The sequence below is a fragment of the Antrostomus carolinensis genome, unplaced genomic scaffold (assembly GCF_000700745.2).
Source record: "Antrostomus carolinensis isolate BGI_N321 unplaced genomic scaffold, ASM70074v2 scaffold6123, whole genome shotgun sequence".
Lineage (NCBI taxonomy): Eukaryota > Metazoa > Chordata > Aves > Caprimulgiformes > Caprimulgidae > Antrostomus > Antrostomus carolinensis.
The window spans coordinates 30,534-46,728 of record NW_010304410.1 but is presented as its reverse complement, the minus strand read 5'-3'; the positions used below and the strand labels follow the sequence as shown (position 1 = coordinate 46,728).

At 38.4% G+C, this 16,195-nt stretch overlaps 1 protein-coding gene across 1 annotated transcript in view; it reads left to right on the top strand.

Annotated features, from left to right (window-relative positions):
• Nucleotides 1-11,087: 11,087 nt before the first annotated feature.
• LOC104522209 (trafficking protein particle complex subunit 10) overlaps nucleotides 11,088-16,195 on the top strand; it is a gene marked incomplete at its 5' end in the record, with an annotated part of 33,810 nt that continues 28,702 nt past the window's right edge. The window contains 4 exon segments of the mRNA XM_010164435.1: nucleotides 11,088-11,169; nucleotides 11,863-11,998; nucleotides 13,113-13,309; nucleotides 15,000-15,195. Of these exon segments, the coding sequence (XP_010162737.1) occupies nucleotides 11,088-11,169; nucleotides 11,863-11,998; nucleotides 13,113-13,309; nucleotides 15,000-15,195 (611 nt within the window).

Genomic DNA, 16,195 nt, shown 5'->3' with positions numbered 1-16,195 from the left:
CAGCACTGGGTGCCGGCGCTCGGGGCGGAGGGACGCGGCCCCTACAAGGGGCTCTGGTGTCGGGTGTTGTCTCTTTGCTCCTCCTTTCTCATGGCAGTGGACAGACTTGGGTTTGTTTCTGTTTGTTTCGGGGCTGTAGTAAATAAAAACGAATGTCCTGTGTACAGGTGCTCAGGGGAAGAGATTCCAGTAAATCTTAAACCCCAAACTTCTTGTAGTTTTGCTCTGAGTAAGGGAAGTCACAAGAAATCAGACATCCTCTGTGGTGAGGAGAGATTCCCGCTGATGGATTCCCACTGACATTATAATTTAATCTTTAACTACTGTGCTTTGGTTTCATCTCTGTCTATTGAACAAACCAGCTCGCGTGGTTCCAGTGATGAATTAGTTCCTTCAGGTGTCAGAGGCAGGTAGCTGGGATGTGTTCACACTGGTCCTGATGTCAAGCGTGAGCTCCTGTGCTCTTAACAGGTACAGAGGGTTGAAGGAGGTTCTCCTCCCCCTCTGCCCTGGTGAGGCCACATCTGGAGTATTGTGTCCAGTTCTGGGCCCCCCAGCTCCAGAGGGACAGGGAACTTCTGGAAGGAGTGCAGCAGAGGGCCACAAAGATGATTAAGGGGCTTTAGCATCTGCCTTATGAGGACAGACTGAGAGAGCTGGGACTCTTCAGCCTGGAGAAGAGAAGACTGAGAGGGGGCCTTATTAATGTTTACAAATATCTAAAGGCTGGGTGTCAAAAAGATGGGGCCAGACTCTTTTTGGTGGTGGCCAGTGATAAGACAGGGGGCAACGGGCACAAGCTGGAACACAGGAGGTTCCACTTAAACATGAGGAAAAACTTCTTTACTGTGAGGGTGACGGAGCACTGGAACAGGCTGCCCAGAGAGGTTGTGGAGTCTCCTTCTCTGGAGATACTAAAAACCCACCTGGACGCTTTTCTGTGCCACTTGCTCTAGGTGAACCTGCTTTGGCAAGGGAGTTGGACTAGGTGATCTCCAGAGGTCCCTTCTAACCCCTACGATTCTGTGATTCACTTAAAACAAGCATATGAACTACATCTATAATAAAGAACTAAGGTGAATGAGATCAGCATAGAGAATTCTGCTTTTTTGGTTTTTTTAAACAAAGATAACCAGTGGCTGTTCGTTTTTGGTCAGGAGTATCTCTGTTGATGATATAACCAACTACCTATTTGCACTCCATCAGTATAACACTGAGAATGCTTTATGTGTGTGTGAAATAGAAACTATTTCACAGGTGTGTGTTCTCTTACTACGAAGTAAGCATCTATTAATGGTTAAGGTCTTAGACTGATATTGGTACTTAGAAAAAAAAATCCAACTGCAATTTCATAACTATATAATTATGGAATTCTGTATATATATATATTTTCTTCAAACTGTTTTATAAGTGTGCTTTTTTTCTTAAACCTCTTTTTTTTTGGATGCAGTTCATAAACGGAAGTCAGTGATATCTGTGTTGCATCTTCTCTAGTCACCTACTTCAAGACTTTTGAAATCCATTTCACTTAAGGTTTAAAGTCAGAAAAATGTACCTGTCAGAAACACTGAAGGATGTCGTTGCCTTCCTTGCTGGTGTTACGCTGCTGTTCAGGCTGTGGTGGATTGGTTTTTAGATTTGCTGGCTTTATCTTGTATTCAGAATTGGAGGGTGTGTGTGTGTGTGTGTGTGTGTGTGTGTGTGTGTGTGTGTGTGTGTGTCAGGGGGGTGGTGGCGGTGTGTGTGTGTGTGTGTCAGGGGGTGGTGGCGGTGTGTGTGTGTGTGTGTCAGGGGGGTGGTGGCGGTGGCAGATGCCAGCCCTTACTGTTCCTGTATGATTGCAGCAAGTAACATATCTTTCCGTCTGTTGAAGTACAGTTTTACCTTAGGCTTGGTTTTTTGTTGGTAAATGCAGAAAGGACTCTGGCTTCTTTGTGCAAGGAAACTTTTGAAATTCCAAATGTTAGATTTCATCACATTTCAGTCAAGCCCAATTATCTGATATTGAAAATAATATTAAGTTCATGTAGTGAGGGAACGTACTTTAGAGTTGCAAAATGTTTTGGATTTACCGCCATATGGTATGGCAGCAGCATACTCACAAATGAGGTGTGAGGTGAACGTGGTGTAGCATTTGTATGCATTGCTCCTGGAGTAAAGGAGTCGCTTCTGGGGCTGTGAACGAGCAAGACAGTAGTATCTTTACTGGTATGGACTAGAATGGCTTGGTCCGAGACGTCCTAATTCAGGAAATAAGGCCAATTGAGCAAAAGAGCTCAGAGATTACCCCTCTGGTGAATGCAGTAAGGGTGACTTGCTATCATTTTTAAACTAAAATATTTGCTTTTAATGGGGAATGGGTTTTGCTTTAGCTGTTTTAGTTTCCTTTTTTCTCTGTCCAGAGAAATAGAGTACTTGGAGACCATAGTATTTCAAACAAATGCTTTCAACAAAAATTATTTACTTGAATGTAAGCTCTTCTAAGCGTTATTTTGCTGGTGATTTATGAGGAGGCGAAGCTTGGTCTTCCAAGAAAAGAATTGTTGGTTTGGTATTAATTTGTTGGAAAACATGTTTAAAGCCACAATATTAGAAGCTGTTCAACAAATACAGTTTGTCTTTTGTTTTGTGGTTCCTATTTCAGGCGTTGTCTGGAGTTGTCTGGGATAACTCCCCCACCTAGTAGGTGCACATGAGGGGAAAACAGACTTGTGAGGGGATGGCTAGTTTTTGATCATATGAAGGAAGAGTGAAGGTTAAATGAGGTTGTGTCTCAGAAAATAAGTATTTCCTTTTGCGACAAGATTTAGATTAATTTCTGTCAGGTAAATGTTTGTATTGTGAAATGCTTCTTTTAAGACTTTATTCTTCCTAAGAGAGAACTGAAGAGAGAGTTTTGTTTGGAATGAAACTTACTTTCAACACTGTGCATACCAGAGATGTTTTGTAAACAAATGTATTTATCTACTTTAAATAAATTTGACAGTACTCTGAAAGGAATGCTTCTTTTGTAAAGAGGGTTATGCTTGCAAATCTGCGAGTTAGTCTGTATTATAACTGTAGTTATTTGCTGCGTTGGTCCAATCCTCACCTCTGCACTCGGTGTGTGTATGAGCCTCAGCCTATAGAGTAAAAAAGGCAGCTTTCAAGTGGCTTGTATATTTGATTCCAATTGCAAATGCAGTTTTTGTCACTACTCTTTTCACGTTAGTGGTGTAACTTAATAATTTTATCCTCGGTATTTGTATGTAGCTGCATTAGCCTTATATTGATAGTATTTGTATTACTGGAAAAAACTTATAGTTTTGATAGAGAGTTTAGATTACTAGAATTCAGCTAGGCAAATTATCTGTCCAAAACCTTCTAAAGATATTTTCTCTAAGCAAATAGACAAACATATTTTGTAAGTGTGGAAAAAGTAGTATATTCACATATTCACAGGAAGATGCTGTTCCTCTCCCCTCCCGCCCCCTCCTCAAGCCCTTTTCATTCTGGTCAGTTAGGACTGAGTGCCATGATGACTTCTTTCCATGTTAGTTTGAATCACGTTTTTATACTGTTGGTTTTACTAGCTTGTAAACCCACTGGGGAGTTCTGGTATCCAGCTGTGGTTGTGCTTGCTGTGTCGTGTTACCTTGCAAACTCTCAATTCAGGTTTGTAGCAATTTGTCTTCATTGCTACCAGACTGTGTATGTTTACAAAGCATTTCGAGTCAGCTTCTAGCTTTCTCACTGCTGTAGAAATATTACTTTTGGCATCATTAATTGTTTTTTGTTTGAAGAGGCAAGTTAAATGTTTGCATCAGACATCTTGAACTTGGATAGTTTCTTTGTCAGGTCTTATGCTGACTTGACACAATCTTTGAAACAATGCAGATTACTTTCCTAGGAAACCTAAGCAGCGTTGCTTCCTTCTCTTGAGTCCTATTTGAAACTTTAATTTGAGAAAGTCTTTGGAACTTTCATACAATGATCTTGCACATACATATGAACCAAGCATTCTGATGAAAGAACTCATCCTTATGTAGCTGTTTTGCACTTAAATTATTAGCTCTGTCCGTCAGTACGGAGAGGAAGTTGAAGACTGAAGACAATCTGCTAAATGAAGTAATTAATAGGTTTTTCAGAGCTTTCCTACTAAGCTGTTCTTTTGTAATTATCTTCATGCAGTTGTTTAATATTCCTTATCAGCTTGTTTCTGTTTATATATTGTGTGTGTGCATAGTTGTTCTCACTGTCAATAATCTCTCTTAGTACAAGGAACTTTATATGTAATCTTTAGAGAGAATGGGATGCATCGCTTTCATCTGATCCACGCTCAGCATGTGCTGTGACACAGCAAGAACAAAACCATCAGCAAAATCATTGTAGGCCTGAGAATGGAAAACATTTGCAAATATCTACAAGAGCAGCATAAGCAGAAAAGATTAATAAAAGTAAAGGGAGGGTGGCAAGAATTTTACTTTTTTTTGGAGTGAAAATAAATGCTTGCAGTTAAGAGTATTGTTCTGGGACTGGAAGAGCTCACTTCAAAAGTTCTTCTGTTTCTAGTAGGTAGATGTAATAAAAAATGTGCCAACACAAAGTAGCAGGTAGCCCAGGTGATTAGACTGATTTGCTGCTAGTGAGACTCTTTAAACAACTATATCCTATATTTTAATTTTCCCTGTTCTCAAACAGGACTGTTGTCTGCATTGTAAGTCATTGCTATTGTCTGGCTGATCCAATATTATTCTGTACTTAAATATCTGATTACACGTCATGAGAAGAAGTAGCATATTCTTGTTAGTGTTAACCCCCATTTTACAGTTTTAGTGGTACAGCAGTAAGTAAAGATGTAAAGTTTTACTAAAAGGATTTTCTTCTGCAGGCTACTAGTGAATCAGCTAAGATTTTTATATAGCAATTAAACTGTCTTGTGTCTTGATTTTTAGGCCTCTTTTGAACATGAATCTGGGTTGAGGGGAGGAGGACCTATAAAAGAATCAGATACAAAAAAAACCCCATTAGCCTTCCAAAACTTCAGGTGGATCCACTTATAATAAGCTAGTGAATTATGAAAAAAGATTCACAGCAGAACTTTTTACTGGTGGAAAAATAAGTGGGATCAGAAAAGTTACCCGTGACTGGTATTTGGGCATAAAAACTAAACAAAACCACACCAAAGTGTAGTCTTGGCACTGGGCTCTTTTAAAGGTATTTGAAGCCTTTTATCTCAGTTGACTGGGTTTGTCATTGGTATCAAAGAAAAATATTTGTCTGCTTTAGTCGTCTGACCTCAGGAGTTTTTGTTTTACATTGCTTGTGTAGTTAGTGGGTTGGGATAATATCCTCTTGAGAAAAAAAATAATTGTGGGATAATCAGGTACTGCAGTGACAAAGCCTATAAGCAGCTAAGAAATTTGAAAAGTGTTAGAAAAAAATAGGTTCTTGGGGATTTTGGTGGTTTTTAGGCAGGCATCAAACTAAAAAATGTCAATATTTATGGTTCTTTTGTATCAGACTGCTCCCATGAAGACTGCATGTTCCTCTTGTGAGTCCTGGTAAGGTGGTCATTCTGGTTCTCATGTCATTCCTGTACAAGTTTGCAGCAGAACAGGTGTCCTAGACAGAGGCAGAGGGAAGGGAGGATGGCCGTGTTGAGTGGATCAACCAAAACGTCAGGGAGAAAGACAGGGAGGAAAGAATGTAGAAATGGAAAGCATGGTACCAATAGCATAAATTTTTTCAAATGAGTAGTTTGAACATTCACGTGGTCTTCTGGAGCTGTATTGTCTAGGATGCTGAGTCACCGTTGCATTACACTAGAGCCTAAACAAAGGGTGTTTTGGCATTAGGTGCCCATTTCAGGTCTTGGCTAAAGTAATTTTCAGAATTTTTCCCCAGGACTATGTTTATGATTATGAGCTGCTGTATAGACGTACAACCTGTCCTTGAACAAAAGATACAGACATTCTTTACTTGGTTTACATAACAAGATTTTACAGACAGGTTCACAACCAAGACTCATTTGAGTAAGTTTCATTCCTCTTTTGCCTGACCTGGCCATCTTATCATTCTGGTTGTCAGTTTGGTGGACATCAAGTCTTTGAAGGTCACAGAAATGTTTTTATCTTACACTGCCTGGTTGGGTGTTTGATTTAGGCTTATTGTAAAACCCTTCTAAGGTTCTGCTGCTTTATTTGTGTTTGGCATCTGGACAGGTAACTGTTTGTCTTCATTTGTGTGTGAAGTGTTTAGACAAGTGGCAGAGAGCATGCTTACTGAACTTTGTAGTGGGGTAAGAAAGGAAGCACGTGCTTTCTCCTTTCTTCTCTCTCCCCTAAAGTGTTTCTTTTTAACAGATAACATTTGAACTTTACTGCTTTCTATTATTTTGTTAGTTAAAATCAGTTTTACCACTTCACATATAGAACCAGCTTGTACTTGGAGTGGCATCACTTAAAGAATTACTGTGTTTTTTCTGTATTTAGTATGTGTGTTAACATCCAGAAAGGGAGTAGATGAATTCAGACATACATGGTATAAAAGCTGAGATAGGTACTCCAGAAGCTATGGATTAGCATTTTTTTTCTATTCTAAAAAATAAATAAATCAAGTATTAAAATAAAACAATCACAAAGATTTATTAGATTTATAATATAAATTAGAGAAGTTGTAGAATATATTTTAAAATACTACAAAAATATGAATAAATTTGAAATATTATAAATATATTAAATCTAATTAGATTGGTATTTATAAAAAATTGTATTAGAAAAACTTAATACGATAAAATACAAGATCAATTCTTACTGTGTTTTAAGTGATAAAAATTGACTAATGTTACTTCCTAGTTATCATCTCTGTTGGATATTTGGTTCTTATTTAATTCTGTTGATTCTAAAAGAAGAGAACACTTCTCTAGAAAGTTGCTTGGTTTTAGTCACGATAGGATTCCAGAATTGCTTTTCTTCCCCATTTGCACACATCCTTCCTTCTCCTTTTCAGCTGTGTCTGATCATCCTTTACACTTGGACTGGAAGCAGTTTTTCTCCATTGCTGAGAAGCCTTTAAGTGAGGGCTTAATATTGAGTCCCATCCACTGGAATGAATTTGGTGTGATAAGGTTGTGCTTGGGCATCTGACTGTGTTAGGCTGCTTTTTCTTTTTGTTTGTTTGTTTTTTTTTAAAGCCGCCACAAAGCACCCCCCCCAACCAAACAATCAAAACAAACACACAAAAAGCACCCTCCAAAAACTACAACAAAATCTTTGAAGGAATTCTCAGACTTTTGTGCAGACTTTTGGGATTTGCTTTAATTTTGAATTCTAGGGCTACCTGTGTTTTTGGCAGTTTCATTCAAACTCGGTGAGATACAAGGAAAAATTCCTGTAGTGGTGTGGTTTGGTTTATTTTTCAAAAATGTATTTATTTTAAATATTTTGGAAAGTAGATCATGAATGCAGGATCTACTAACGCTTCAGAGGCACATGTACAGAAGGGAATGAGACTGCTACTGTGCTCAAGGCCTCTTGAGTCACAGGAATTTTGCACACCACCACTCCAAAACTAGAGTGATCTTTCATGGGTTTTTTTGTTCTGTTATTTGGGAAGGTTGTGCTCATACTGTCTACTTACTGTGAGTTGCTCCCCTCCCTCCCCGCAGTCCAGTAGCAAGGAGTTAACAATTTAACCTGCATCTTGCCAGTCCTGGGATCCTTACAAGTCCCTACTACTAACTAGTCTTGATGTTTGTCCTGTGTCGGAGCTGTGCTAGTCTTGCCTGCTAACAATGTCATTTTGAGTGTTCTTGAGCAGCTTGAATGTGCTGATCACAGCAGATGCGGGGTCTAGTTGAGTAGAACGTGAAATGTTGCAGTCCTCTGGGTGTTTGTAATATGTGGTAGCAGTGTTTGGTCTGTGTACAAAAGGTAGCTGGTGTATTTTGCATTAAAGGTCTGTTCTCCCTTTTCTTCTAATCCCAGAGGGTTGTTTTGCCTTGATCATAAAACACATTCTTACGTGTATTCTATATGCCCTCAAAACCAATGCAGGAGGAAAAATTGACTGGTTTTAAAATGAATATACCTTTCTTAAGCTGATAGCATGATGTGGTTGTCTGGAATAGCAGAGTACTTAAACATTGTCATTTAATAGTTTCTCTGTATTCTGGAGTAGTCCTTTTCACTCAAGATGAATTCTGAATTTTTGTGGCATACATTGGATTTTTAGGTGCAGTACAGAAAGAGCACTTTGTTGTGCTCCAGAGGTAAATTATGTGGTTGGTTCTTTCAGTCAGTCTCCAAGCTTCATGTGCTGTCATTTTGTTGTGGTCATCACGCTGTTGCTAAATCACTAAACCATCTTTCACTTTCTGTGGGCAGTAGTGAGTTGCAAATCACGACTGTTCTCCGTGGCCTCGCTCATAGGGATGTTGTAACTTGGTATAAGGCAGCATTAACAATATGACTAACACTTGTTTCAGTATTCATTTTAGACATTTGTTTATAGTTTTAAATAAATTTGGTATGGTACACTTGATGCAGATGGAACAGGATGAAGGTGAAGAGTCAAGAATAAAGTGTTTTCTGGAGACTTCCAGCTAAAGCATTAATGGTAGAGTGGAGTTTTTTGTTTGTATTTTGTTTTAACTATTCTAGGAAATTGTATCTCTGAATAATAGCTTTTTGCTTGTTCTGGAATTTAACCAGACTTTTTTCTATTATTAGAAACCCCAGCTTTAGCTTTCCTTTGCAAGCAATACAATTGATATTTGCGTTGGTTGGTTGGTTGGTTTTTTTTTTTTTTGGTGTGGTGATAGAGTTATGCTAGTGGCTGATAATCAAAACAGTATATATGAGAAAACTGGGAAAAAGTGAGTTAAATAGAAAATTGTTCCCAAGATGAACTAAGGCATGCTAAAGTACTGTGGAGGTAATTCGTAGCTGTGTGCCAGGAGATGAGATTGCATGGTAGGAGGGAGAAGAAAGGATGGTCAGGTACTTCTCCAGCCTTAGCTCCCTGTTCCATAGGGAGGTAAGAAGATCTTTCTGTTTGGGTTGGGCTGTACAATGGCAGATGATTGTAAAAAGGAAACAAGTGGAAAATTTCCAGGAAATAGCAGAATAGCCTATATGCTTGTTAAAATCTTAATTAGAAAATGTAGCTCTTCAGGGTCAAGAGTAGAGTCTCTGTAGGAGGAAATAAAGGATTTCTTAGAATTAAATTGCCGTCTCTGGTAGAGGGGAATGCAGCCAGCCGAAAATGAGGAAGTACAGGGAAGGGAACAATAGCTGTGATAACTCAAGGCAACATGCAGATGAGAGATTTAATAAGTGATACCATTTACCTAGTATGGGCCAGCTCATTCTCCCAGATTTAGAGAGTGCACATGACAACAGATTTTAAAACTATGATCAAATGCATCGGCAAATGTATTTTTGACCTTATTCCCTTCTCATTTAGATGTGTCTGTTTGCCAGATGTCAAATGCCATGTCTTCTGCTTCAGTATCATAAAAGACTGTTGGGGTATTATGCATTGGCTGGTAGGGCCAGCTGGTCAGTTTGGGTTCCAAATGTCTGACAGAGTACCTTGTTCCAGAGTTTACCATCTCTTTGCTCAAAAATGCTGATAACCATCAGAAGTTGGAAGAATTTACTTTAAGCCGGCCTTTTCCTTGTCATGTCCTCCCTGTACTCAAAGGAAAAGAACAGATTTTGAGAATCGAAATTCAAAGGCTACTAATAACACATTTTATTTTTTTTTCTGTATTATGGACCATATGTTTTGTTCCATCTTGTATGTAAGTAGCTACTCCAGTGGTGTTGCATTTAATGCAGTTGTTCAAAGCCCAAGTGATTCAAACCTAACCACAGAGCTGTGTGTCAGTGTAGGGCCAGCTCCAGGGGACCTGCACCATATTAACCACGTTAACTGGTGTTTCTGAAGGCAGCAGGAACAGCGCGATGGGCAGGGGGCTGCTTTGTAGTAATGGAATAACGGGAAGAGAGGAGTCCAATGGCATTGGAGAGGAAGGCCAATGGCATCCTGGGGTGTATTAGAAGGGGTGTGGTTAGTAGGTCGAGAGAGGTTCTCCTCCCCCTCTACTCTGCCCTGGTGAGGCCACATCTGGAATATTGTGTCCAGTTCTGAGCCCCACAGTTCAGGAAGGACAGGGAACTGCTTGAGAGAGTCCAGCGCAGAGCCACCAAGATGATGAAGGGAGTGGAGCATCTCCCTTCTGAGGAAAGGCTGAGGGAGCTGGGTCTCTTTAGCTTGGAGGAGACTGAGGGGAGATCTAATTAATGTTTACAAATATGTTAAGGGTGAATGTCATGAGGATGGAGCCAGGCTCTTCTCAGTGATGCCCAATGATAGGACAAGGGGCAATGGGTGTAAGCTGGAACACAGGAGGTCCCGCTTAAACTTGAGAAGGAACTTATTTACAGTGAGGGTGACAGAGCACTGGGACAGGTTGCCCAGGGAGGTTGTGGAGTCTCCTTCTCTGGAGACATTCAAGACCCGCCTGGACGCCTTCCTGTGTGATCTCATTTAGTTTCCTGCTCCGGCAGGGGGATTGGACTAGATGATCTTTCGAGGTCCGTTCCAATCCCCAACATTCTGTAATTCTGTGAATCAATCCCAGTAAAGCACAGAACGTGGTAATGCTCATGGTAGGCCCAGCTACAGAAGCGATGTGAACCACTCTAACCAGCCTTTTGGTTTGTGAGGGCTGAATTCTTGAGCTTTTTTAAATATACTTTGTTTAGCCAGTGACTCTGCCTAAGGAGTTGCTTGTTCAGTTTTTAGAGTTGGGCTGGCTGTATGGGTGACACTCTCTTTGGTATGTGCATTATGTAGCTATGTGGAAAATTGTAATAGGAAGTTATAGCAGCATTTGTATTGTGTGCCTTGGTAAAGTGTTGCATTAGGTCACGAGGGCATGTGATTTAAAACAGTCTAATTCAGTGCTAGACTCCAGTTGCCACATAGCTGAGAAAATTACATCTTTTTATTGAAACAACAAACCATCAGTAGTATAGCTTATTAATATCTTTTATGTAATTCGCATGTAATAATAGATTAATACCTTTCACTTTTAGGTGCTGGAGATCAGAATTTATTTACTTCCTTATATCCTACACTTTCCCAGCAGCTTCCTAGAGAACCCATGGAATGGAGGAGGTAAATTTGCATTTTATTCTATGATACTATTTCAATGTGTGTTTTTAGACTTGGAAAAGTGTGTATTTGTTGTGCTCTGAGCTCTTACCGTAAAATGAGTTGAATATAGCAACTGATGTGAGGAAAGGAGAACTTAGATAATCAAGGTAAGTGTTGTTCAGGATGATCATTTCCACTCAGCTATGTTGAACTTCACCTAAAGAAAAATGATAGTTGCACTGTGTTTCTCTTTTTGGTTTTGTGGTTTGTGGGTTTGCCTTGGTGTGTGCTTTGATGTGCTTTGTCAACCGTGTTCTGAAAGTGATATGCTTTCTTCTTAATGAGAATATAGGTAGAACTTATGGGGAATTGGATGCACTTTCCTGCAAGAACTTCGATATGGCACACTGTTTTCTGATTGGAAAAAAAAAATTGTGGAATTTTCTTATTTGGAATTTTCTACTTTTCGAGGTCCTAGAGATACAGAAAATCTTTTAATGAAAGCTTCTCTTTCCTGTTCTTGCAAAAAGTAGCATCTATCTCATTTCAAGTGATAACTAGTTTTAGTTAACTTGATGCAAACTGCAGTTAGCGTAGTTGTGAGTTTCCAGTACCAGAGATTTTCAGTTTATTTTTCTTCCTCAAAATACACGTTTGTTTTTGTATTCTGCTATGAATGTCTCATCCACTGACTTCAGTTTTTAAACTTTGCAGGTCTTATGGCCGTGCTCCGAAAATGATTCATCTAGAATCTAACTTTGTTCAGTTTAAAGAGGAGCTACTACCCAAAGAAGGGAATAAGGCTCTTTTGACTTTTCCCTTTCTTCATATTTATTGGACAGAATGTTGTGTAAGTATTAGGAAAACATGAAAAACTGAGTACTCAGATTTAAAAATGAGATTGTTTTGACTTTCTACTTGTATGCTTTTGGTAGTTTTCGTTTGCTTTTCGTGCTTACTTGAACAATTAAGTCTGCGTTGCATAAGCATGCATACCCAATATTACTGGAAACGAAACTTAGTCAGCTTGAGTACTTTTTACCATAAGCGGTATTCCTGTGTAATTTTGCTTGACACTAAGAGGATAGGCTTTTGCATAAGCTATTTTCAGTACTTTGTCACAAAAGAACCCAAGGTCTAACGGTGTTACTGCAGTAGCACAGCACACTTGCTTCATGATACAGAAATGTGACCACAGTATTTCAGTTGTGACCTATTAATGAGGTTAAAACTGAAGCTATGTATTTTTTCTTTAGTTAATCTTCCATATCTGTCAGGTATTAGTACATGTCAGAAATCTAAACTGGGCAAGATTTGAAATGTCTTAATCCTGTTTATCAGCAGTTCACTGCTTTTTGGTTGGCCTCTGTATGAATTAATTATCCAGTTGAAGGACAAAGGTGACATCTGATCTGTGACCAATCAAGAAGTATCCAGAGCAGCCTTAAGAGTTGTCTGAATTGATCTGTTCAAAACCAACCCAGAAGCCAAAAAAGTGCCAAACAACACTTCTGTAGTTTTTTTTTTTATTTTTATGAAAAAGATTTTAAACAGATTGAGATTTGAGCAGTGTTAGAAGGCACAAATATCATCCTGCTGTTACTATGTGAGAATAAAACAGTTCAACTTTGTAATTTCAAACATGTTTTTGTTATAAAGTTTAAGAATGTGTAAAATAAGAGTTTAAATTACATTTGAAAATCTTAACTTCAGTAATCTAAAGAATGATAATATACCAAATACTGAGATATATTTACTGTTAACCAAAATACTAGAAATAAGTTGAATTCAAAGACCAAAGCCTTACTATACTTTACCTCATTTGATTTCTTTCAGTAAGGAAACTTGCTGTCACTAATTCTATTTGATACATCTTGCTGTTGGTGTTCTTTTGGAATGAACTTTGCCTTTTGAAATTGTTCAGAATGTCTGTTTGATTTGATGATTCACTGCTCTGATCCCAGGACACGGAAGTGTACAAAACTGCAGTCAAGGATGACATCACCAAGTGGCAGAATGTTCTCAAAGCCCACAACTCGGTGGACTGGCTCATTGTGGTAGTTGAGAGTGATGCCAAGAAAAAGAACAAAACAAATATCCTTCCCCGAACCTCTATAGTAGATAAAATAAGAAATGACTTCTGTAACAAACAAAGTGACAGGTAAGCATTCTTTTACTTGCAGACATTTTAACCTTTGACTAGTGTGCTGATGTAAAAACTCATCTCCCTATGTAATGGGTTCCTTTCTCATTTAAGGACTTCACTTGATGTCCAGTGTTCAGACTGATGGTACCATAAGACCTGTGCTTTGAAGAAAACTGGCACAAGCAATAAAGGGAGAAGTTTATTTTCAGTTCTTCCTGGGTTCATGGTGGCTTTGAACTGTGTTTCAAAAAGCTTTCAAGTATCTCCTCCTGGCTAAGAGAGGTTTAAGGGGAACAGTGGGGTAATAATCAGTTTTTAGAACTTCAGGGCTTTTTTGTTTGCCTAGGTGCTTGCAAAAATATTACCAGAACTGCAGGTAGTGGAAATGAGGCAAGAGGGAAATATGAAGCCAACAGGGCTTATTTTTTACCATTGTATTTTCTGCCTTTCACTCAATCACCTTTCTGCTATGAGATAATTGACTTAAAGTGAGTTTCTTCAGATGTTTTTCCTCTAAGGAAAATAATAATGAATATATGAAATTGTTTCTGCTTTCAGTGAAGTCAACAAAATACACAAATCTTCATTTGAAGCCAACTTTAATACATACTGTCTTCCTTATTCTGAAACATTGCACTGAATCTGGGAGTTTTTCCCTCTAAGAATGAGTGACAGGATAAACAGTTGAACTGGAAAAGGGTAGATGGAAGCACTCATTTCACCTTGCTGTGAGCTGACAGTGACTGGCAGGTCAGCATGTTATAACACACTGTACACAGGGAGCACTTTCTTTGTACCTAGACAGTGTTTACTGTGCTACAGTATTATTTGAACAAATAGTTCAAACAACTCTCTGATTCAGGTTGCTTTTGGTTTCTAATTGATTGATTGGTTTGGTTTAATCACTTTGCCATAGGATAAGGTGACTTTTCTAACCAGAAATGGTGTTTTACTTGTATGAGAGATTTTCCTGCCTTTAGAGATATTGGTAGTTTTTAGAATGTTACTAAATTCTGGTAGAAAAACTGAGGAAAGAAAATGCTCTAAAAAAGGCTGATTTATTTGTGAATTAATGTGATTTGTTTGTCTATCTATTTATTTATTTATTTTCCCTCTGAGAAAGCAGCAGAGATTTTAGCACATAGGGTGTGTAAAAACAAATTGAGAGACAGTAAGAATATACTACAGAGGATTATTTTAAGTGACTTAGGAAAGGCTGACTATATGTGATCTAATGGATCTTGGTTTGTATCTTTCATAATCCTTGCCAGGAGTAACTATAATTACCATTCTGCTGATTGCATTGCTAAACAGACTTTTTCTTCCCTTGGATAGCTTAAACTTATGTTTAAGTAATTGGAATAGTGTATCCATTATTTGCTTTAAAAAAAGGTAAAGCTTTATAGTACTCATTTTGTGGAAACCACTTACCTCTTCTCCATAAACTATATCACAGACTTAAACATACATGGAAAAGTTTTTAAAAAGCCACTAAAAACCAACCAAACAAAAAATCCCCATCATACCCCCTTCAACAAACAAACATAACCCTCAACTTTGTTTTTTTTCCTCTGATTAGTATTGAATAAAAAACTTAATTTTGTGTACTCTGAATCTGTCTGATAGGCACAGTATTCAACTGTGCATTTATATGTGAATTTCATGTTTACCTCCTCAAAAACAGTTTTCATCAATCTCTCCACAGATGTGTGGTACTTTCTGACCCTTTGAAAGACTCTTCCCGTTCTCAGGAATCTTGGAATGCCTTCCTGACCAAACTCAGGACATTGCTCCTCATGTCTTTTACCAAAAACTTAGGCAAGTTTGAAGATGACATGAGAACTTTGAGAGAGAAAAGGACTGAGCCAGGGTGGAGCTTCTGCGAGTATTTCATGGTCCAGGTAAGAGTCTAGTTTTATTGAAGAAAGTACTTGAGTCCTAGTTTTAATAAAGGCTTTTTTGTTGTTGTTGTAGTTGGCTTGCTGGTACTTTTAATTTATTTCTTTGAGGGCTGGGGCAGGAAATGTGGAGATTGGTATAAAAGCAACAATTTTAGGTCTTGTTTGCGGCAGGTTTGTGTTGCACTGTAATACTGTGCTATTATAGAAGCAGAATCATTTAAGTTTTGTCAGAGTTTCACGAGCTTCAATTTAAGCAAACAAATTGCCTCTAGAAAGTGTTTTGGTAGCTGCTCTTTAATTTTGGGTAAATGTCCCATTACTGTGCCTATGCAGAGATGCTCAAACTTGTAATTGGTATTTAATATGAATGTTGCTATGCTTTCTTTGTTTAGATTATTATCAGAATGTATGTAGATGATTTTTAGATAAATGTCTGTTTTGAAGTAATCCATATAGAGAATGCCTCCTATAGAGGCAATTCCTTTTTTTTTTTTTTTTTTTTTTTTTTAAAGATTTCTAAATATGTCTTTGTTTCAGCCAGTGTAGAGAAAAGCAAGAAACCCTTGTTCAATAGAATTAAAGGTCTTGATTCCTTTGGAATTTTGTGGTCCCTGTACAGTGCTGTTCTCTACACCAGTTCCACCTCATCTTCATGTCTCCTTTGACTTCATGCGCTCCATCTTGCACATGATATATATAATTCTCAGACTTTTTCTACTTACTACTTTGGCTCTCTTCTCTTTGTACAACTGAACCTTTGTGGATACTGCAGTTGGTGCCTTCACAGTGCAAAGGTTATTACTATTAAGGGTTATGAGTCCTCAGCAATTTTTTTTCTTTAAAAAACAAAAACAAAAACTTGAGCTTTTAGTAGGTGTCTGAACAGTATCTTAGAATCATAGAGTGGTTTGGATTGGAAGGGACCTTAAAGATCATCCAGTTCCAACCCCCCCTGCCATCAGCAGGGACACCTTCCACTAGACCAGGTTGCTCAAAGCCT